Source organism: Polypterus senegalus, chromosome 10, assembly GCF_016835505.1.
Source record: "Polypterus senegalus isolate Bchr_013 chromosome 10, ASM1683550v1, whole genome shotgun sequence".
Classification (NCBI taxonomy): domain Eukaryota; kingdom Metazoa; phylum Chordata; class Cladistia; order Polypteriformes; family Polypteridae; genus Polypterus; species Polypterus senegalus.
Genome location: NC_053163.1, coordinates 140,011,704 through 140,034,045, shown reverse-complemented (window position 1 = coordinate 140,034,045; position 22,342 = coordinate 140,011,704). Strand labels below are relative to the sequence as shown.

At 44.1% G+C, this 22,342-nt stretch overlaps 1 protein-coding gene across 5 annotated transcripts in view; it reads left to right on the top strand.

Annotated features, from left to right (window-relative positions):
• Window positions 1-22,342, top strand: part of tle2a (TLE family member 2, transcriptional corepressor a) — a 127,791-nt gene that overhangs the window by 81,369 nt on the left and 24,080 nt on the right. For all 5 annotated transcript variants that reach the window (XM_039766869.1, XM_039766867.1, XM_039766868.1 and 2 more), the window contains 7 exons: window positions 154-252; window positions 338-382; window positions 508-651; window positions 2,311-2,443; window positions 7,156-7,337; window positions 14,533-14,606; window positions 17,083-17,332. In XM_039766869.1, the coding sequence (XP_039622803.1) occupies window positions 154-252; window positions 338-382; window positions 508-651; window positions 2,311-2,443; window positions 7,156-7,337; window positions 14,533-14,606; window positions 17,083-17,332 (927 nt within the window). The remainder of the gene's footprint in view (window positions 1-153; window positions 253-337; window positions 383-507; window positions 652-2,310; window positions 2,444-7,155; window positions 7,338-14,532; window positions 14,607-17,082; window positions 17,333-22,342) is intronic.

Below are 22,342 nucleotides of genomic sequence, written 5' to 3'. Positions count from 1 at the left end.
AATTATTAAAAATAAGAAAATTCAGGGCCCGGCTGCTGTTTCTCGCGGTATTTGACCAGTGGACTGTTACTCCTCATTAATCCCCCCAATTCACACGTCTTTGAGGTTTAGGCATCCATTATACGCTGACCTCTTTCTGTTCTCGCCAACCAGAGCTCCTTATCAAATGGAGACAAAGGCAGGGCTCCGGCTGACTATCTGAGTAACGGCAAGAAGCGGAAGGTGGATGAGAAGGACTTCGCCACTGATTATGTGTGTATTGTGAATTTAAGACGCCGCGCTATCTTCGAAGACTGGAAGTCGAGCTTTTAGTAATTTTCAGTATTTGTTCCTCTAGGGAAGCGATGCTGACAAAAGTGATGACAACCTTGTGGTTGATGAGGTGGGTTGGTTTGTTGTTTTTTTTGTGCACCACTTCTGAAAACATGGGAGGATGTTCTGAGTTCTTATTCTACATATCTGTTCTAAATCACCTTTTTTTGTATAAATCTCACCCCCTCTTTGTAGGACCCATCATCGCCCCACAGTGTCCACTCTTGCTCATCACGAGAGAATGGCTTGGACAAGCTACACCAGAGAAAGGAGGTGCCCCAGGCCAGCCCCTCTTCAAGCAGTGCTGCTTCACCTTCTCGTACCAAAGAGTCCTCTTCGGTGGGTCCCGCTAGTCCGTGTGTGTTTTCTTTTGATAGTTTGTGCCACGTGATTGGGATGGCTTGGTTCGTTCGTTCTGCCATACCATTTTGTATAATAACTGATTTCCTTGGATTGTGTCTGTCGTCTTTGATAAAGATGAACTGTCCTGCAGTATGATATATCAGTGCATGCTCAGTGCGTGTGTAAATTATACTGTAACCACTAGGGGGCATAACACTATCCCAAATACAGCTTCACTGACACAGTCACAGGTTCAAGTAGTTTAATGTTCGCAAACACATTTTGCAGACTTCTCCACAAATTTTTCCAAGCTAAACAGAGTCGACATTAATTCTATTACACTCCTTCCACATTTCCTAACAAGCGTCCTCCACCTCCTCCTCCCAATTCCCCCTGGAGGTGAGCCAGCCCTACCTTTTTTTATGCCCGATCCAGGAGTAAATCCTGGGCTACCATACTGTACTGTGCAAACACTTCTGGGTCTGGCGGAAGCCCTTCAAAGTCAGGACAATCCTCTCCAATAGCTCCCCTCGTGGCTGTACCCATGGCACCCAGCAGGGTTTCCCAATGGGTCTACAATTCCTAACATTCCCTGTGGGACTTTGTATGGGGTGTACCAGCTCAGGAGTGCTGCCACCTGGTGTATCAGGGGACTGTATAATCTATAGCATACATCTGGGGATAGACAAACTCTCCATCCCTGCCAAAACCTCAGTCCAATGTCATTTCCTATTACAATGGAGATATATAGATATAGATATAGATATATAGATGGATGGATGGAGCTTATTCAGGGCATTACCTCCCCCAGAGCACTAGGTGGCAGCCTCTCTGGGTTGCAGTGGTGCCTCGGACTCCCACAGGCCTCCCTGGGAGTTGGAGTTTGGAGCAGCCCTGCCTTCTGTGGGTACCGCCATGGGGCACTGCGGAAGCTGTTGAGCTGTGTACTAGCATTTCCGGGTGTCTTATAAAAGGAGCCAGCCATCACTACTCCAGGAGCCAGAGCTGGGAGGAGGTCAGTTGGAAGGCGTTGTCTGGAGGTGGAAGTGGAACCCAATTGGTATTTAGGGTTTTTTTTCCTTCCTGTGATCTTCAGAAGTGGAAGAAGAGATGTTAGTACACGTTGTCACCCTCCGAGTCAGCTCTTTACCCTTAGTTGATCCTCTTGACTGCATCCCATGTGCATGTGTGACACTATATACAGTATGTGTATACAGAATTTACTCGCACACTCTGTGGGAAATAAAATGTCACTGTTGACTCATTAGGGCAAAGAGCTAAACAATGTCATGGGATTTGAATCCAAAGGGACGTAAGCCTATTGGGTGGGATTATGGCTGTGGTCTTGCTGCCGTTTTCCTAACCACCACACCTAGAGCAGAACAAAAGCTTGGGTGATATGGTGAGTGTTTGAGTGGAGTAAAACTTTTAATACTGTATGTGGCAAGGCAGGGTTAAAAACAAAAAAGTTCAAAGCCTGTCCTGACAGCTGAGGACACAAGATTGTGGACAGAGCACCAGTCTATCACAGAGCCCACCTCCACACACACACATGTATGGTCAATTTGGGATCACTGATTATCCAAGCCAGGACATTTTTGAGGAAAGTGGTATGCATATGTTCACTGACTTATTTGTGTGTTTCATCCTCCGCAGAAGGAGGGCTCAAGCACACCTGGACTGAAATCTAGCACCCCAATGCCAGTGGGAGAGTCCTCCATTCCAGGCCCAAGCTCCAATGCTCCACAGTTCAGAGCTGTGCAAGGAAAAGCTGGAGTAGACCCCTTAGGTAAGTTAAGGATAAGTTCACTTGAAAAGGGCGAGTTGGACCCTTCTGTCTGTGTGCAAGGCTTTCTTCTTGTAGTCTCAGTTTATTGAGTCCTGATATTTTGTGTTTTAATTTATGCCAACACTTTACCTTGACTTGTCATGGAGGTACACAGCACTACTTAGTTAAGCCTAAAGTTGCTGGTCATCTTCAATTCTACACTGAAAAAAGTGTCGGATGATTTCACACTTCTTACAATAAACGAGCTGACATGGTGTACATAAACAATGTATGTGTGCACATTATGTTATATGGCAGTCTTGTGCTAAAATCCATCCATCCATTTTCTAACCCGCTGAATCCGAATAGGGTCACTTCAATTATTTGTTTCCTTCATCAAGCGACACAATACCCCAAAATGACGAACAACAACATTTTTGCAATCTTAGTAAATTTATTAAATTAAATGTACCTGGAGAAAGCATATGACAGGGTGTCACGAGAGGAGTTGTGGTATTGTATGAGGAAGTCGGGAGTGGCAGAGTAGTACGTAAGAGTTGTACAGGATATGTACGAGGGAAGTGTGTTCGTGGTGAGGTCTGCGGTAGCAGTGATAAATGCATTCAACGTGGAGGTGGGATTACATCAGGGATCTGCTCTGAGCCCTTTTTTATTTGCCGTGGTGATGGACAGATTAACAGACGAGATTAGACGGGAGTCCCTGTGGACTATGATGTTTGCTGATAACATTGTGATCTGTAGTGATAGTCGGGAGCAGGTTGAGGAGACCCTGGAGAGGTGGAGATCTATGTTATATGGACTGGAGACAGTGGTACTGAGCAGAAAGCATGAGACAGAGCTGGAGGTGGCAGAGTTAAAAATGCTAAGATTTGAATTGGGTGTGACGAGGATGGACAGGATTAGAAATGAGTACATTAGAGGATCAGCTCAAGTTGGACGGTTGGGAGACAAAGTCAGAGAGGCGATATTGCGTTGGTTTGAACATGTGCAGAGAATAGATGCTGGGTATATTGGGAAAAGGATGCTGAGGATAGAGCTGCCAGGTAAGAGGAGCAGAGGAAGGCCTAAGAGATTGTTTATAGATGTGGTGAGAGAGGACATGCAGGTGGTGGGTGTAACTGAGCAAGATGGAGAAGACGGGAAGATATGGAAAAAGATGATCCGCTGTGGCAACCCCAAATGGAAGCAGCAATAGAAGAAGATGATGATGATTTAAAGATTAAAAAAGAAATGTCACATTGACTCAGCTATTCAGACCCTTTCATATGAAACTTGACTTTGGCTCAGGTGCTTCACTGAGATGTTTCTACACCTTGTTTGGATCCAACCTGTGGCCAATTCAGTTTATTTGGACTGATTAGGAAAACCACACAGCTGTCTATAGAAGTTCCCACAGTTGAGCCAAAACCAAGCCATGAGATGGAAGCAGTTGGCTGCAGAGCTTAGAGACAGAATTGTGTCAAGTCACAGATCTTGGTCTTAATGGACCCCACTCCCTAGCCATAGTAGGCAATCAAGTAAGAAGGGCCATGATAGGAAAGGTGAGGAAGAATCTGATGGGAACTATGTGGAGATGGGAATAACTTCCAGAAGAACAACCACCACTGCAACGCTCCACTCCACTAACCTGAACTTTATAGCAGAGTGGCCAGCCGACAACATGAAAGCCTGCTTGAAGTTTGCAGAAAGGCACCTAATGGACCCCAGGCCTTGAGAAGAAAGTTTCCTTGGTCTGATGAAACAAAGACTGAACTGTCATGGCCTCAGTTCTAAGTGTCGCATCTGGAGAGACCAAGACACTACTCATCATCTGTGCAATACCATTCCAACGGTGAAGCATGGTGGTGGCACAATCGGAGACAGAAAGATTTGTCAGGGTTAAGATGAAGCGGAATGGAGTGAAGTGCAACAATATCCTTAATGAAATCCTGCTGTAGAGCTCTCTGGGCCTCAGACTGGGCCAAAAGGCTTGCCTTCCAACAGGACCGTAAGCACAAAGCAGAAGGAACACTGGAGTGGCTTAGTGACAACTCCATGGATGTCCTTGAGTGGCCCAGCCAGAGCCTGGACCTGAATATCTCTGGAGAGACCTGAACATATCTGTCCACTGACGGTCTCCATCCAAGCTGAGAGAACTTGAGAGGAACTGCAGAGAAGAGTGACACAAAATCTCCACATCCAGAAGTGTGAAGCTTGTCACTTCAAACCGAAGAAAACTCTAGGATGCAATTGCCACTTAAGGGCTTCAACCAAGCAACCAACAAGGGTCTGAATCCTGGTGTCAATTTCTTATAAAAAATCATCATCTTCACTTGGTCATTCTTGGGTATTGAGTGTTTAATTTTCGGTGGGGGAATGATTTTGAATGATTTTAGTACAAGGCTACACATAACAAAATGTGAAAAAGTGAAGGGGTCTGAAAAGTACGAGACATGTACAGCATATTACTGTACATTGTATACTTTATGTACATATTTAATATTTGATTACTTGGGGGCTGTGCCCCCTGCTCACCTCGCTCGCCAACATAACCCCACCGGGGTGAGCTGCTCCTAAGGGTGTTGGTACACCACTCCATTGGAGAAAGTGATTGTATTTAAAGAGATGGTATAGAAGGGTATGCGGGGTGCGGGAGGAAGCCGGTTTGGTCCCGAGTTGTTACAGAGAGAAAATCAGTTACTTGAGTATTTCACTACAGCTGTCTATTTTAAATACCACTGAGTAATAAAACATTGTAAAAAGTAGAAGTAAAATGTGATAAAGCATAAAAAAGTAAATAAATTAAATTACATTAATGCCTCATCAAAAACAATGTTGTGAATTACTTTATCGTCTCACTTCTATTCCATTTGATGCCTTTTTTCGATGTATATATTGATAGAGCTACATACAATTGACCATGGGTAAATATCATCAATTGCAGCTAGACCATTAACCCTAGTTGATCCAAACTTTGACCTTGCGATTTATTAATGGTCATTGCAAAGTTTAACCGCCCTGGAAATTGCAATCGTTTTAATACAAAAGGCATTTCTGTATCTCCTTGCGTGATATTTTGTTTTCCTGCCTTGCCATTATAAGCGGCTGTGTTGAAGAGCGAGTTAGCAGCACTCAGAGTGTCAAAGGGTGGGATGGAGAAAGGATGCATGCAATAAGAGTCGTGATTGGGTGAGTGGTGTGGAGGGAAGTGGTCAAGGCTGAATAATGCGGACTCGATGGAAAACTTTTTTTTTTTTTTTTTTTAAATATAATAGAGAGATCTACTTTAATATAATGCTGTAATTGTACATAGATATTTCTTTATACTTAATAGAGCTGAGTACATGTCTTTTGATATTCTTCTAATGCACAGTCTTGGAGTGGACTACATACTGTATTGTGTGTAGTTGTGTGTCATGTTGTTTTCTAACCAGTTTAAACCAGATCAGGGTCACAGGGTTGGTGGGGCAATAGGTGCTGGAACCTATCCCAGTTAGAATAGAGAGCAAGGCAGGAACAAACGCTGGATGGGGTGCCAGTCCATCACTGGGGTGAACACACAAACGCGCACAAAGGCGTCACCAATTCACCTAAACAGTGGGAGGAAACCCACTCTGACATGGAGAGAACTTGCAAACTCCACAAGGAAGGACCCAGTATGTGAACGCTGGTCTCCTTGCTGCAAGGCCACTGTGCGGCCTGTACAGCTGTATGTCACAAATTAAATCTGATATCCCATACAGTACCCTCTATAATGTTTGGAACAAAGACACATTTCTTTCCTTGATTTAGCCCTCTGCACCATGGTTTAAATTTACAAATCAAACCTTTCAGACATTGTGATTAAAGTACACATTGTAGACTTTCCTTTAAGGGGATATGTATTCATTTCGGTCGCACCATGTCGTGTTTTGTATTCTTTAATACCTCAATGTCCTTATTAACCCCTTTGCCGTCATAAGATCGACTGTTTTCCCGTTGGGCCCCATTTCTTTTGGAAAGGCTTTTGAGAGCCATGATTGCCTGCATAATTTGCCGGTGAGGATAATTGCGTAAGAATTCACGCAGGTAAACTTTGCAAACCCAAGCCCCATGCTTGCTGTGCAGATAATTGCTTGCTGGCTCCTTTGCTCCCTGCTGCAGCCCGTGAGGAGGTGACAGACGAGCCCTCAAGCACCATTTTCTCAATCAGCGGGCTTATGAATAATAAATTGGCATTTATCATTTTAGAATTTTTTTTTTTTTTGTATGCTGTTTGGCAAAGACTTGCATCTTGGCGGTTGAGGGAATTCTTCAATTTTAATGAAAGGCCTCTTGCTGTTGTGGCCCCTTTTGTGTGTTTTCAGGAGTCTCTCGTCGTCTCTCCCCTTCTGCGCTGCTTACCTGCTTCTCTGATCCTTGCGAGCCTTTCACATGAACTTAATCCCGGTCCCTCCATAGGGGAACAAAAACTGAGTAGATGGGCATAGTAATGGGTGGTCGGCTGGGAGGGCATTTACGCACATTTCTTTTCCTTCAACCACCAGGTGTCAGCTCTGGCACAAAAAGAAAAACAAAAGGTGGTGCACATGTGTTCTGCACTGTTTGCCATTGTCTCATCGGGTTGGCAGTGTTCACTATGCCATGTTGTTAAGCACGTGCTGCATTGATTGTACTTCTCCTCTCGACCCATGATCCATCATCATAATTTATGTCTTGTGTGTTTTTTTTTTTTGTCTCCTTATTTGCCTCAGCTCTCGGACTACGGAACCCGCTTTCAGTGCAGAACTCCTATGCAGGGGCATTTGGGATCCCCCACCCTGGGGTGAATGGCGAGATGGCGGGGGCTTATGCTGGGCTGCACCTCGTGTCTCCGCAGATTAACGGAGCCGCCGCTGCTGCTGTGGCTGCAGCCAATTATGGCCGCACCTCTGTGGTGAGTGCATGAGTGGGATTTCTATTTGACATCTGAAGGATGATTAAGAGAAATTTTTTTTTTTTGTAAAGACATTTTTATTAAAAGGAATAAATAAAATACCAAAAGAATTTGGATGTATGAGATTATAAGAAAATGAGATAAAATACCCCCACCACTCCAACCCTGTGAGAAACAAAATAAGCAAAAATGGAGAACGTGACTAAAGTGGTGTCTGCCTGACTAATCGGAAGGGGCAAAGCCAGACTGAAAACGAAAGGCAGCAAAAGCGATACATCCACGCCCCACATTCACTTGCCACCAGGTAGCCATTCACCATCAAGCTTGGTGACAGACAGCCACTCCCTGATGGTGGGCCAGATGCTCCATTAGAGGAGTGATGTTCGAGAAAGAAGATCTTCAAGAATCAACAGAGACTGAACCAGGAGGATTTCCATCTAGAGGCTAGAGCAAGTTTTGGCAGTGATAGACCCAGAGAGACAGCAACATCTGCTGCAGCGCATGTGGAAAGGTCCAGGAGAAGAAAAAATATGAGGTGAGAGAGGAGAGTTGGAATAGCATGCCAATAGGGAGAGACAGAAGACATGTGGAGAAAGGCTCTGGGGACATTTCGGGAGCACAAGTGACACAAAGTGGGTCAGTGGATAAACCCAAAGCAACACATTCACGTGGATTAAGATACACGAGATGGACAACATTAAATGGATTATGCTGGTGATTGGGTTTCCTGGAAGACTGAGGGAGTACTCCACTCAAAAATGACATTTTGTTTAAATGTTATTTACCTCATCTACTTTTATAGGGATGGCCAAGAAAAAGTTTTTTACCCTCATGTTTTCTTGCAAAAAGGAGGTAAGAGAACTTGGGATTCAACGTTTGCCATAAGAGGCCCAGTGCAAACGCCCATGGTGGGGGGGGAATTGCGTCTCTTGTGTTGCATAATCCACATGCAAATTCACCCAGTTGCTTATTCACAACGTCCACTAAAATATTTTCCAGGGAATGCTCTCATGAATGAGCATCAGACCTGAAGACCTGCCTCATTTCATTGGTCAGGACTCCTTTTTATTCACTGGCCGCCCTGAAGCTTCACTCGCTGTGTGCACGTGCCTTCTTCTTTGAAGAGGGTGTTTTTATATAAAAATATTTTGGACACTGACAGTAAGTGACTGGATGATTTTCGCATGTGGATTAGGCGACACGATTAATGTGAGATTTTTTTCTTGGACTTTTTGATATTGTTTGCTGTTGGCCCCCTTCCACGACTGTTCAGTTATAAATGTTCTTGCTTCCTTTCTGCATGAAAACATATCTTTTTTTTTCCCCATCAGTCATTGTTTTAAAGTACATGGCTTAAGTAACATTCAAGCAACATCTTGTTTTTGGGTGGAGGACTCCTCTACAGATGGTGCTCCCGACAAGGCAATGGAGGATGGGAGATCACGTTGCCACACAGAACGTAAGAGTAAAGGCTTGTGGGAGGCTTTGAGCAGCACAGCAAATAAAGTGGCAGCGTTTGTGTGACAAGAAAGGAGGAGCAAAGACAAAATTGAGGATGAGTAGGAAGAGGACGAGGATGTGATCTACCACATGTCTTAAGGGCTGACCCAAGTAGAAGTTAAAGGGGGGAAAAAAAGAGGAGGGGATGGAGATCCTGGACCAAAGGGAAATGTTGTTATTGGGGGGAAAAAAACGATTTGAAAAAGGGGTGAGAAGGGCCCACCTGGATGATTGTGAAGAAAAAAAGTAAAAGTGCTACCTCTTCATTTCAGTCTCTTCATCCGAATCTGTTTAGAAAGAAGAGGTCCACATGTGAGGCTTAAAAGATACGTTCAGCCTTATTCAAGTCAAAGTTAGTCTCCACCAGCACTGTATGTATGCAGTTTTGTTTTGAAGTTAAGCGTTTTCTACTCTTTTAAAGAATGCACAGCCTGTCTGATGTATGGAGGAATATTTCGGACAAAATGAAATAAATAAATAAATGCGTAAATAAATAAAAGTAATGTGAAATGTGAGCATAAATAAATAAATATGTCATGAAATGAGAGCATAAATAAATAAATGTGTCACGAAATATGTTTTTCGTTGCTTATTTATTTATTTCATTTTGTCCATAACATTCCTGCAAACCGTCATGAAATACGGCTTGAAATAAAACTGTCACTTTCACTCGTCAAAGTTGAGAGGGTGGGCTCTAACACACCCTCTAGTTACTGATTGGTGAATCGATAGCACAAGAATTAATTAGAAAAATGCTTACTACTGCCGATGAAATGGATTCTGCCGAAGATATTACGTATTTCAGAGAGAGAATTGAAGATTTATCGGAAGAAATTACAATGTTGGCGGGCCTTTTAGAACTCAGTATTTGACCCTTGTTTTACGAGTATAAAGTCAGTTGCATATTCGCAGCTACTTTTTCAAACAACTGTACAGCTCTGATCAGTGGTAAAGTTGTTCAGTTCAAAATATTAGTTGGAGCTGCTTTGGGCATTCCATGTCAAAGTACCTAAACTAATACAGCCGTTGCAGCTTACCGTATATCAAACTTGCTCATTCGCCTTGTGATCGTCTTCTCCGATACACCATATAGATCTGCAATCTGTTGTACTTTTAAGCCGCATAACAGAAGGTGTTCTGTTGACTCAGCTGGAATGTCAAAGGATGGACGTCCAGAGCAGGGAACTGCGTCACCTGAACTGGAGTGTAGTCGAGTCCGTTCCACCTGTTCTTCGATAATTTCAAAAACAGTTTAATCTATATCGGAGTCTAAAAGGGCCGCCAACATTGTCATTTCTTCCGATAAATCTTCAATTCTCTCTCTGAAATACGTAATATCTTCGGCAGAATCCATTTCATCGGCAGTAGTAAGCATTTTTCTAATTATTTCTTGTGCTATCGATTCACCAATCAGTAACTAGAGGGTGTGTTAGAGCCCACCCTCTCAACTTTGACGAGTGAAAATGACAGTTTTATTTCAAGCCGTATTTCATGACGGTTTGCAGGAATGTTACGGACAAAATGAAATAAATAAATAAATAAGCAACGAAAAACATATTTCGTGACACATTTATTTATTTATGCTCACATTTCACAGTATTTATTTACGCATTTATTTATTTATTTCATTTTGTCCGAAATATTCCTCCATACTGATGTTTCTTAGTGGAAGCCATGGGGCACGGAGCCTGACTGGGAAACAAAAGCCAAAAACCTTGCTTGAATATGTCCACTTTTGAAGTGGGAAAAGTTTCAGTATAAGAAACTGTGTCTTCTGTGTTTTCGACAATCGTGGATGTTCTCAAAAGCTTTCTCACAAGTGCTTACTTTGACTTCCTTGTAACAAACTTAAGCCAATATGCAAAATAAAAGTCTAAGTGAAACTGAAAACCTACCAGCAACTGGAGCAGTCTGGTTTTACGCCTAAGAAGTCTTCCATGGAACGCCATCGGGTTCACCGACAAAAGCGCGATTGACATATGAGCGCCGACAAAACCACGACGGACAAACTCGCGAACTGGTTTTCGACAAATGCGCGCTGACAAAATCGCGAGACAGGCCAAGAGAGTGGGACGCGTACATGCGCATTATGTACACATTATGTGTTAGGTTATAACTGTTATAACTGCTGATGGCATGCCGCGAACAAATAACTCAGTCGAGGGTTGGCATAACGCGTCGTATACAAAGCGGAATTACCAGCAGTCAGGCAGCCAGCAAGTCTAAATACGCTCAACTATCAAGACGTCTTGCTGCAATTCTTCCTACATATGCAGGGCGTGATCTTAAGGACTATCTGCGTGCCGCGTCTCATAATATTGACTTCTAAAATAAACATTATTATATATGCTTTAAACTAGTAATTCATATTTAATGAAACTTTCGCGATTTTGTCAGCGCGATTTTGACGCCGCGTTATAATCTGTGCTATTTTGTTGGCGCTCATATGTCTATTGCGCAAATGTCGGGCCATCGTGACGGTGAGGGTTCTCATGGAGTGCAAATGCAAATATTAGGAGAGTTTCTTTATGAAAAGCACAAAGTATTTGACTCGGTAGACTTTGTGGGATCCCCTCAAGGTTGCTGGATATCCTGGCCGGCCTGTACACTGGGGTTCGTCAGGGGTGTGCTTTTGCTCCTACTCTGTTCAGCTGCTTGCATGGACTGCGTGTTGGGGAGGATCGTGGGGTCCAGCGGCTGTGGGGCATCTGTTGGTGAAGGAAGATTCATCGATCTTGACTTTGCTGACGATGCTGTGATCTTTGTGGAGTCAATGGAGGCTCTGATCGGGGCGCTCGAGAGACTGACAGAGGAGTCAGAGTGCCTGGGCCTGCAAGTTTCTTGAATAAAAAAACCAAAGATCCAGGCCTTTAATGACCTTTTGGGCATGGCCATCAGCAGTGTGTCTGTCTGCAGAGAGCGTCGACCTCGTCGAGAGGTTTATTTACCTCGGCGGTGACATTCAGGTCTCTGGTGACTCTTCCTATGAAGTCAGTAGACGAATTGGGAGAGCATGGGGGATTGGTGAGGTTACTGGAAAGGGGTGTGTGGAGCTCCTGATATCAAAAGGAAGAAGGTTCAAGTCTTTAGAGTCCTGTTGCTTCCTGTTTCACTATATGGTTGCGAGACATGGACGCTATCCAGTGACCTGAGATGAAGACTGGACTCCTTCAATACTGTGTCTCTTCGGAGAATCCTTTAGTACCACTGGTTTGACTTTGTGTTGGTCACAGAGCCCCAAATGAGGTTTATTACCTGCATTGTGAGGAAGCATCAGTTACAGCACTACGGCCATGTGGCGCGATTCCCCAAGGGTGGTCTGACTCACAGGATCCTCACTGGTGAAGACCCAAGCGGCTGGACCAAGCCAAGGGAATTCCCACGTCACACCTGGCTGTGGCAGATAGAGGGTCATTTCCAGTTAGTGGGACTGGTGCACATGTCTGCCTGATGGGTTGCCAATCAGGATCTCTAACTATTTTGTCATGTGGTGGGTGTGGGAATGCGTTGTACCAGTGCATACTCTGACCTGACCAGAATGAAGTGAAAGAAAAGCTTAATTCTTCTTGAGTTTGACCCTTCACTAGTTCATTTCATCTCTTGATCCACCCTGCTCTTCAGAAGGTTTTAGCAGCAGTATGGTGACACTGTCTCGACAATCCTGCCACATGTTGTATGATTTTTTTACGTGGCGGACTGTCTTGGTGGGGTTCCCCCCAATAGAACTTTATTTGATAACACCTGAGCATGTGTAGGACACCAGCAGCACTTTGACTATTGCTTCCTTGGGGTGGCAGCTGCCCAGCGGTTGGTTAGATTTGACATTGGATACCACTTGGCATTTGTTTAACGCGTCACGTTTTGGGCTCTCCGTTGCACAAATTAAAGCACGCTTTGTTCTGGGAGTTGTAGGAACAAACTTTGGAGTCTTTCAGTAGCAAGTAAGGCCAAAAAGTTAAGCAAACAAACCTAATAGAACTTGACTTTGTCTTTCTGAAATTAATAAAATTCAAAGGCCTCTTGCTCAAAGCTGCTCTCCTAGAGAGGATTGGGACCGCCAGCTTTGAGATGATATGAAAGACTTAAGCACCCCAGCCAGGGCTGGGGAGGTGGGAGTCAAACCGCATTAGTAAGACGGACGCTTTTAAAGACTTTTATTACTGTGAGAGATGAGAGTTGCACATTAAGGCCGTCAGTCTGCAGTTGATCCGGCATGTCTCTGACTAACACTTGCATGAATGTTTGAAGCTGAGCCTCATCTAAAAAGAGTAAGCAGATTCTTCTGCCCCGTACATCACGAACTCGGACTGTGACAGAGTGCTGCTTTTATCAGCAACCATGGAAGTTTTAGCGAATACAAGTGACTCTCTCACACACATACATATTAGACCTGATCTCCGCAATGTGGTCGCAGTAGCACAAATTCCAAATGCATCCACTGTCACACCCAGCCAGTTTATTCAGAGTGTTACGTAATATGAGCCATCAGGAGAGACTGAAGAAGCTGAATGTTTTGATCCTCATCAAAAAGTGTTTCACGAGTAACATGAGAGAAGTGCTAAAGTTCTGAAAGAAACGAATTTGGGGCGGGTGGTGTCAGCTTTTAGTATTTGTTGAAACATGAATGCTTGGCCATTGATGGAGGAGGGCAGTACATATTTAATCAAGCAGTGACTTCTGGGTCTGTGACGGCGTTTAGTGTGTGTGCCCCCTCGCCGCAAGTAACGCACTCCTATTCACAAATCTCAGCTCAGTGTTACCTTTTGAAACGTTAGCAGATAGGGAAAGATCATCTGGGCTGAAACAAATGGCCTGTTCTTGTCACATATTTCTTAGGTTTACTTCATAATAAACCAGTTACATTTTCATTTTTACATGAGTATTTAACATTTAAAAAGCTAAATATTTGAAATGTTAGATTGGGGTGTTGAATTCTGGGCCTGGAGGGCCGCAGTAGCTGCAGGTTTTCATTCTCACCCTTAATCAGTGATTGGTTTTCACTGCTAATTAACTTATTTTCCCTTCATATTAATAGCCCTGTTTTTAAGGATTCAGTCCTCTGAATTGATTCTTTTCATCATTAAATGCAGCCAAACACAAATGAGACGTGAAACGAGCCGACAGATGACCAGCTAAACTGGGATTTCAAACTCCAACCAGTCTCTTAATGAGAAACCGATTTTTGCTGTTAATTAAACCCGTTATTTAATTCCATGGGTTGTTGCTGCTCTCATTCTGCCACAGCAGACGTTTCCAAAACTGTTGATCTTTCTGTTTTTCTAAGAACACCAATGTCAAAATGTTTAGGTGACCTGAGAGATCAACCTTACCAAGACCACCACCTTTCTTTAATTTCAGATCATGTGATGAGCTGCTCATGTGGCACCTTGTTTTGTGTCTCATTTTTGTTTGGCTGCTCATTAAGGAAAAAGAAACGACTAAGGGGTCTGAGTCAAGTTAATTAAAACTAAAGCAAAAGATTTAAGTAGCAAAAGCTGGTCACTAAAGCAGATGATGGTTAGAATGAAAACCTGCAGCCACTGTGGCCCTCCAGGACCAGAGTTCGACACCCTGTGTGTTAGATAAGGTAAAGGGGAAACCGCAAGAAATGCAGAAGACTCTCCCTTTCTTTACCTGCTTGGTCAATCCTCTACCAACTGCCCACCCTAATCTCTTTCTGGCTGTGTCATTACAGGTTGGGTATGAATCCCCTCACATGAGGGTACCAGGACTCCCAGCCAGCATGCAGTCTGCCACATCAGGAAAACCGTAAGTTGTCATTCTTCTTTATGAAAATTTCAGTGGCTCAAAAAAACGATTGTAATACAGGAAATGGCACACGTCAACATGTTGCCCCAGGCACTGTGATAAATCACAGATTGCAGTTTTTACACTTTCTTCCAACTATGCTAATCTTCAGCCATTAGTATGGCATACGATTCTCAGAGCTGCTTAATTCCATGCATGATAAGAGAGTGCCTGTGCCTGTCTGGCAGAAATGGACACCAGTCAGTCCATCGTATAGAGAACACAGTCACACTGGGACCAATTTAAAGCTGCACAGTCAGTGTAATCTAATTTGGAAAACCCCAAAGCACATTGGGTTATATGTGATGGATGTATGTATATGTGTCATGTCACACAGAATTACAGTGGGGCTGGCGCCTATCCCAGCTGGCACAGGGTGCAAGGTGGGTACAAACACTGGACAGGGCACCAGTCCATCACAGTACATATAGATCTGTGCTCAATTATACAATATATTTTGAGGAACGGCCTAGTCCGGCCGGGACACCCCCAGCTGAGAAATACTGGGGGTGTTAGTATACACAGGATATTATCTTCCCCAGACTGCCAGATGGTTGCCCCTGTAGGTTGTGGCAGCGCTATGGCTCCCCGCATGGCATCATGGGAATTGGAGTTCTTGGGCTCAGCCCGGTTGGATACTGTGTTGCCAGGGGGTGCTGTGGGGACTAATGAGCCCTACTTTGACGGGCTCCAGCCTAACCCAGAAGTGCTCCCGGACCACGATTATGGGACAGCAGAAGTACTCTCTGCTTTCAGATTAAAGGAGCTGCCTGCCAGAGTCGTCATGGGGGGGTGTTAGGAAAGACAACGCTTACATGGAGGAGTGGAGTCAGTGCTTTTATCTGTATTGTGGTTGAGGTGTGGGAAATGCTTCCCTGAGAAGAGTTTTCCACAATAGAAGCTCTTTGTGCTTTAACACTTGCGTCTGAGCCTCTGTGTTTTGGGTGTTTAGGGAGGTGGATCGCCCCCTGGTGGCCATATTCAAATTCAAAAAACAATTTGCATAGGCTTTACATATCATTTTTTTCAATAAGAACCAAGTACTAGGTCAGGGGTCCTCAATCCCAGTCCTGGAGAGCCGCAGTGGCTGCAGGTTTTTGTTCTGATCTGGTTGCTTAATTAGAAAGCAATTCTTGCCAATAAAGCACAAACAAGCTATGAAATTAAATTAACTCTGCTATGTCAGGTCATTCTCATATCCTAGATTTTCTTTCCCTTTCTATCATGCAAATGATTTGAAGGCTAAAATGGACGAGTAATTCTCAGTCCTTCACTTTTTTCTCTTCATTTTTCTTCCAAGTATTTAATTAAACCCAATAGTGCAGATAAATACACTCAGGTGTAAATGTAAATAAGCTAAATGGAGAAATGCTGCTCTCTCTTGCCATTTGCATGTTATTGATAATAAGGCGCAATTAAAATAGCTGTTTAAGACCAAATTAAGCAATAAGGGCTCAAAATCACTAAAGTGAAGCAGAAGTGTTACTTTAGCAATAAGTGCTTTTTATTAAGCAACTGGGTTGAAGCAAAAACCTGCAGCCACTGCGGCTCTCCAGGACCGCGATTGAGGACCCCTGTACTAGAGTGTTGTACCATGTTAGCCATTATGGATGTAGTGAGAAGTCGAGCAAGATGTCACTTTTGATTGACTAACTAGAAAGGTTACAATATGCAAGCTTTACATCTCGCCTGAAGGAGCCCGAGTTGCCTCAAAAGCTTACGTATTTTAATATTTTTAGTTTGCCAATAAAAGGTGTCGTTTTGCTTGACTTCTTACTACAAGGATCAAGAAAGATCCTGAGAAATTAAATAAGACACCAGCTATCATGAGACTATTTTTTTGTCTTTCCACCCCACCCCAATGAAGGCTGCCATCTCCTTGATATGCTTTATATCTATATTTTTTCTTCCTTTATTTAATATATTCTTTAGTATCAATTCATCTGGGTTGCTTTATTACATGTCTCTGTGAGTGTGTGTTAGTTAGCCCGTGTGTTCCTGGGATCCCTGAAATAAAAATAATGAACAAGTCGTCAGGCAGTTGAGCTTCAATGTTGTCTGCGAGGTCCAACACACCCGCGTTCCTTATTTCTTGTAGTTGCATTGTACTTCTAGATGAGCATTTATTGGCTGTCACGACTGAAGACATCCATCCTCTTCGAGTTGGTGAGGAAGAGTCATGTACAAAATGGGTGCGCACTGCTGACTGCCTCCAGCTCACAAAGATTATATTTAATGAAGGTGATAACAGAAAATCTCTGGGAAAGTCTTCGATTGTGACATGACCTTTAAACTAGCAATAAAATATTTGATACAACTTCAAGTGCATAAAATACACGTGTCCTACTCTTGTCATTTCTGTCCCTGCACGATGATTTGTGTGTCTGTTGGCATTTCTTTTTAATGATCCTCTTTTTTTCCCTTTTTTTGTTGGTAGTGCTTACTCCTTCCATGTGAGTGGAGATGGGCAGATGCAGCCAGTTCCTTTCCCTCCAGATGCCCTGATCGGTCCAGGAATCCCACGGCACGCCCGTCAGATTCACACTCTGAGCCACGGCGAGGTGGTCTGTGCCGTGACCATCAGCAACTCCACACGTCACGTCTACACTGGGGGCAAAGGCTGTGTCAAAGTGTGGGACGTCAGCCAGTTGGCAACCAAAAGCCCTGTGGCACAGCTCGACTGCCTGGTAAGTGTTGTCCCCTTGTTTATAGTCTTTGAAGTAAACCAGGAGGACCAAGTATGTTGGTGATATTATTAACTGAAGAGGCGTTTGGCCAAGTCGAGTCCCCTGCGATTGTACCACCGAAAAAATTGCAGCCAACAATTCACAAAGCTTTTACCACAAATTATCGATTGTGTTCCAAAACTAGCAAAACTTGCGACCGTGGCTTTGTCTGGATTAAAAAATGGCTGAACTAACAGCTCCATTTTGGGCTTGGAAAGTTGATAAGGCCATTAGAGGTGATTTTCCCACCACAGGAACTAGGGACTTTTTGGAAAATTTTGTGAACTTTTGTAGCATTCCCACCGCGGGCACTTGGGTCATTTGTAGTTCCTGGTACTTTTTTAGCTCCTACTCCAGGGTGTGTGTAGTTTTCATGCAATGAGGAGCTGCAGTGGGTGGGACTCGGGTTGATAAGTTGTGTTGATTGGTTGAGCACAAGCCCTGCCTCCCATTTACAGATCTGTTAGTAGTTTGAACTTTGGAGAGTTACCAGTGAAGATGGAGTACAGAATCACTCTTCATAGCCTGCCTCCTCATTCACTGCATTGACCATGAAGTCTCAATCGATTCAAAGCAATAAGGTGCAGGGGTTCTCGGTGAACACCTAATCACACAAAACTTTGCTCCACATCACTCTTCATAGCCACCTCCTTGTTGTGCCGTGCCATACAGTACATCAGAGCAATAATCTTCCCAGCGAAGTCACGATCGCTTCAAAGCAATAAAGTGAGGGGTCCCCCATGAATTCCCGAAGGTACCTCAATTTGCAGCACATCACTCTTATTTGCACGTCACATATTTTGTATGAAGGTTGGGACCGCAATACACGAAAGTGGCCAGGGACCATAAGTGCATCACACGGGAACTCATTAGTTCCTGAAAACAAAAGATCGTGCGGTGGCATCTCAGCCTTTCCTTCATGAATGTTCACAAGATGGGATGAAAATTGAAAGCTTTCCTAGCTTGTCCCGTTTTATTCCTCTTTCCAGATGATGAAATTTTTCAGAAGCGAACTGGTAACCCTCCCTGCTTTCATTGTCAACGATGCCATTCGGTTTTTCACGTTAACTAGAGGTCCTCAAAGGCTTCCGTTTATGGATATAAGCTGATCTGCTCCACGTGGGGCATTGTGGGAGTAGTAGTTCTGCACGTTCAAGTGAAGAAAGGCCTGCTGTGTTGACTATAGAGAGGCAGGTGTAGGCTTCAGTTCAACTGGGGACATTTTAGAGTAATCCCTGCCAAAAGGAACAAACACGCTCATTTTACAGTTCAATAATAATATGAGCCGGAAATTTCTAAAATCAATCAAATCTCCACAGCTTTCTTCACTTTCATACAAATCCTCCTCTTGATTAATACAGTTTTGCTCTCATTCTTGACATCTGAGGATCCCTTTACTGCACAACTTTAGTTGCTCACGTCTCTGATGAGCTTGCCAGTTTCCTCAGTGGAGACGGTTCACTGGGGATGATCGGTGAAACCTGTGCTGTTGCATTTAAATTTGAATTACCGGACTCTTCTAGTGGTCCTCCTTTTGAAGAGGCTTTCCTCCTTCACAAAGACGTGTACGCTAACTGAGTTTATTCAGTTAACAGGCTGCCTTCCTCTTATGGTTGCCTTTATGTAAAGTCTTTACATGTGAAGACTGTGAAAGTTGAAATATCCCATTGACACAAGTTTTTGGATCTTTTACTTGGTACTTCAAGACCCTTGGTAGCAATTCCAGCATGTAGTCTTCATGGGCATGACAGGACCAGCTTCAAACACCAGAGTTTGGGTGTTTTCTGCCATTTTTTTTTCCCCCTGCAGATCCCCTCAAGCTCTGTCAGATTGGATGGAGACCACCAGTGGACAGCTGTTTTAAGGTCTTTCCAGAGATGTTCAATTGGGTTCAAGTCCAGGCCCTGGCTGGGCCACTCAAGGCTATTCCCAGAGTTGTCCCTAGGCCACTCCTATGTTGTCTTTGCTTTGTGCCAAGTGTCATTGTCCTGTTGGATGGTAAGCCTTGGTCCCAGTCTGAGGTCCTCAGTGCTCTAAAGGAGGTTTTCACAGAGGAAATCTCTCTACTTGGCTCTGTTCATCATTCCCTCAGCCCTGTCTAGTCTCCCAGAGTCTGATGCTGAAAGACATGTCCACAGAATGGTGCTGCCATCACTGTGCTTCACTACTGGAGTTGTATCGTGCAGGTGATGAGTGCTGCCTGGTTTCCTGTAGACATGATGCTAATCTTGGTTTCATCACACCATTCAGTCTTTTAGGTGCCTTTTTCGCAAACTCTTTGGGCTTTCATGTGACTTCTACTGAGGAGAGGCTTCTGTTATGAAGTCCAGATTGGTGGAGTGTTACAGTGATGGCTGTACTTCTGGAAGTTTTGTCCATACAGGTGCTGTGGAGCTCAGCCAGAGTGCCCATCAGGTTCATAGTCCCCTCTCTTACCGTGGCCCTTCTCCCATGACTGTTCAGTTTGGCTGAGTGGCCAGCTCAGGCAAGAGTTCTGGTTGTTTCAAACCTGTTCCATTTTACTGTAGAATAATGCAGAGCACTGTACTCTTGGCAATCTTCACTTCTGCAGGAATTGTGTAAGCTTTCTCAGATCTATCCTTTGACATAATCCTCTCTGTAAGCTCTGCAGGCAGTTCCTTCAACCTCATGGCTTGGTTTTTGTCAGCTGTGGGACTTCTATAGACCGGCGTGTGCCTTTCCTACTGTAATCTTGTCTAATCGATTTAGTTGATCACAGGTGGACTCTAAACAAGTCAGGTCAGGTTATCTATCTGGAAAGGGAAGGGTGATCGCCTGGATTGTGGTAACTACTATATGCCTCTCGGTGATGGGTAAGGTCCTAGCTAGGGTCATCCTCAATAGGATCCGTGATCATTTGCTCACCTACCAGTGACCAGAGCAGTCTGGTTTAACGCCTAAGAAGTCTACCATCGACCGCATCCTGGCACTGAAGATTCTCATGGAGTGCAAATATGTATATTGGTAGAGTTTCTTTGTAGCCTTTGTAGGTTTTCATAAAGTGTTCGACTCAGTTGATCAAGCTGCCCCTGTGGGACATCCTGAGTCTTCACATGATCCCCTCAAGGTTGCTGCTGGATATCATGGCCGGCCTGTACACTGGTACTGTGAGTGCTGTGCAGAGTGGAGGCAGAATCTATTCGTTTTTATCAGTTGATTCTGGGGTTCATTAGCAGGGTGTTTTTGCTCCTACTCTGTTCAATGCTTGCATGGACTGGGTGTTGGGCAGAGTCATGGGGTCCAGTGGCTGTGGGGTATCTGTTGGCAAAGAAAGATTCACTGATCTTGACTTTGTTGATGTTGCTGTGATCTTCACCGTGTCAGTGGAGGTTCTGAATGGGTCTATTCAGAGGCTGAGTGAGAAGTCTGAGCTTATGAGTGTCCTGATAAAAAAACAACAGCCAGGCCTTTAATGACCCCTTGGGCACAGCCACCGTCAGTGTATATAGTGTATCCGGAAAGTATTCACAGCGCATCACTTTTTCCACATTTTTTTATGTTACAGCCTTATTCCAAAATGGATTAAATTCATTTTTTTCCTCAGAATTCTACACACAACACTCCATAATGACAACGTGAAAAACTTTTACTTGAGGTTTTTGCAAATTTATTAAAAATTGAGAAAGCACATGTACATAAGTATTAACAGCCTTTGCCACGAAGCTCCAAATTGAGCTCAGGTGCATCCTGTTTCCCCTGATCATCCTTGAGATGTTTCTGCAGCTTCATTGGAGTCCACCTGTGGTAAATTCAGTTGATTGGACAGGATTTGGAAAGGCACACACCTGTCTATATAAGGTCCATGTCAGAGCACAAACCAAGCATGAAGTCAAAGGAATTGTCTGTAGACCTCTGAGGCACAAATCTGGGGAAGGTTACAGAAAAATTTCTGCTGCTTTGAAGGTCCCAATGAGCACAGTGGCCTCCATCATCCATAAGTGGAAGAAGTTCGAAACCACCAGGACTCTTCCTAGAGCTGGCCGGCCATCTAAACTGAGCGATCGGGGGAGAAGGGCCTTAGTCAGGGAGGTGAACAAGAACCCGATGGTCCCTCTGTCAGAGCTCCAGAGGTCCTCTGTGGAGAGAGGAGAACCTTCCAGAAGGACAACCATCTCTGCAGCAATCCACCAATCGGGCCTGTAAGGTAGAGTGGCCAGATGGAGGCCACTCCTTAGTAAAAGGCACATGGCAGCCTGCCTGGAGTTTGCCAAAAGGCACCTGAAGGACTCTCGGACCATGACAAACAAAATTCCCTCGTCTGATGAGACAAAGATTGAACTCTTTGGTGTGAATGCCAGGCGTCGCGTTTGGAGGAAACCAGGCACCACCAGGCCAATACCATCCCTACAGTGAAGCAGGAACTGGGAGACTAGTCAGGATGAAGGGAAAGATGGCTGCCGCAATGTACAGAGAAATCCTGGATGAAAACCTGCTCCAGAGCGCTCTTGACCTCAGACTGGGGCGACGGTTCATCTTTCAGCAGGACAACGACCCTAAGCACACAGCCAAGATATCAAAGGAGTGACTTCAGGACAACTCTGTGAATGTCCTTGAGTGGCCCAGCCAGAGCCCAGACTTGAATCCGATTGAACATCTCTGGAGAGATCTTAAAATGGCTGTGCACTGACACTTCCCATCCAACCTGATGGAGCTTGAGAGGTGCTGCAAAGAAGAATGGGCAAAACTGGCCAAAGATAGGTGTGCCAAGCTTGTGGTATCACATTCAAAAAGACTTGAGGCTGTAATTGCTGCCAAAGGTGCATCGACAAAGTATTGAGCAAAGGCTGTGAATACTTATGTACATGTGATTTCTCAGTTTTTTTATTTTTAATAAATTTGCAAAACCTCAAGTAAACTTTTTTCACGTTGTCATTATGGGGTGCTGTGTGTAGAATTCTGAGGAAAAAAATGAATTTAATCCATTTTGGAATAAGGCTGTAACATAACAAA